The sequence below is a fragment of the Sinocyclocheilus rhinocerous genome, unplaced genomic scaffold (genome assembly GCF_001515625.1).
Source record: "Sinocyclocheilus rhinocerous isolate Xijiao unplaced genomic scaffold, SAMN03320098_v1.1 scaffold990, whole genome shotgun sequence".
Lineage (NCBI taxonomy): Eukaryota > Metazoa > Chordata > Actinopteri > Cypriniformes > Cyprinidae > Sinocyclocheilus > Sinocyclocheilus rhinocerous.
In genome coordinates, this window is record NW_015652301.1 from 1,182,090 (window position 1) to 1,183,428 (window position 1,339).

At 36.0% G+C, this 1,339-nt stretch overlaps 1 protein-coding gene across 2 annotated transcripts in view; it reads left to right on the forward strand.

Moving 5' to 3' along the window:
* The window catches only part of dhx37 (DEAH (Asp-Glu-Ala-His) box polypeptide 37), a 22,511-nt gene that overhangs the window by 12,156 nt on the left and 9,016 nt on the right, over nt 1-1,339 (forward strand). For both annotated transcript variants that reach the window (XM_016520464.1, XM_016520465.1), the window contains 2 exons: nt 695-833; nt 915-991. In XM_016520464.1, the coding sequence (XP_016375950.1) occupies nt 695-833; nt 915-991 (216 nt within the window). The remainder of the gene's footprint in view (nt 1-694; nt 834-914; nt 992-1,339) is intronic.

A 1,339-nucleotide genomic window follows, 5' to 3' on the forward strand; every position in this document is an offset into this window, starting at 1 on the left:
AGTCTGAGGGTAAAAGTCTACATTTAAACTTTTCTTTAAAAACAACTGCAAGACCCCCACCCCGGCCAACGGACCTAGGGGTACTGAAAAAACTGCAACCAGCAGAAGAGAGTTCAGAGAGTGAAGACGTGTCGCCAGCGTTAAGCCAAGTCTCAGTAACAAATAATATTTGTTATATTTGTAATATCCACACTGGCTCGTTGACTGACAGCCACACATACTCCTCAAAACATTAGATTCATCCGTACTGAGGAGCCGTGCCAATGCACAACCCATGTAAAGAAGATAATTGCAGGTTTCAAACAGAGATGGCGACAAACAGGCAAATATTATGGACTGCAACTTTAATGCTGATTTTAAAATGTACTAATTCGTTTTTGAAAATTCTGGTATCTCTAAAGTATCTGTTAATATTAGATAATACACTATGAACTAACATGAACAGTTAACAATGGCATTTATATTATCTGACATTAAAAAAGATTAATAAATGCTGTAAAAAATATTTAGCTCATTTTTATTTTGAAGTCATAACTGAACTGAACTGTAGTCTACAATATAGCATACTACTAGTTGAAACATTTGTGGTTGCATACTATTTCTCATACTATTTATTAAAACAGTATGCAGTATCCAGGATATTTTGTGCAGGAAGTGTGCTTAATTCTCAACACAGTCACAATCTCTGTCTCAGTCCCTCCCGAGGATCAATCTGGACAGTTACTCGGCTCTGCCTGTGGACGAGGGTGATGAGGATCGTCAGGCAGGCATTGATGACAATGATAATGAGGGTTCAGACCTGGAGCTGGGAGATCATCCAGACAGCGATCACGGTGAGAGACTTACATATGCAGGTGTGTTTCATCTGTGCTTGACTGTATGTGTTTTAATGTGTGTGTGTTTGCTGTGGTCAGAGGAGAAGGCCGATCCGTCCATCCCGCTGTATGTGCTTCCTCTCTACTCTCTGTTGGCTCCTGAGCAGCAGGCAAAGGTATGTGCCTTACTTCAGTGTCCTGGAATAACACTGGAGTGAAGTTATTGTCCAATAACTAGTGTTTTCCACATTTCACTAATGAAAAGAAAAATGTTAAAAATATATTGATTTACTTTGACAATTCAATAGTACAGTAGAAACGATTTAATATTATAGTATAAATGAATATAATTTTCTGGAATTAATAACATAATTTGTTATATTTTAAAGCTTTTAATGTCAGTGAATCATGAGAAATTCTAGAATCATGGATGTCCGCAGCCACACTTTTGGAGTATATTGACAATTTAATATATATATATATATATATATATATAATAATTTATTAATTTTTAATTAAATGTA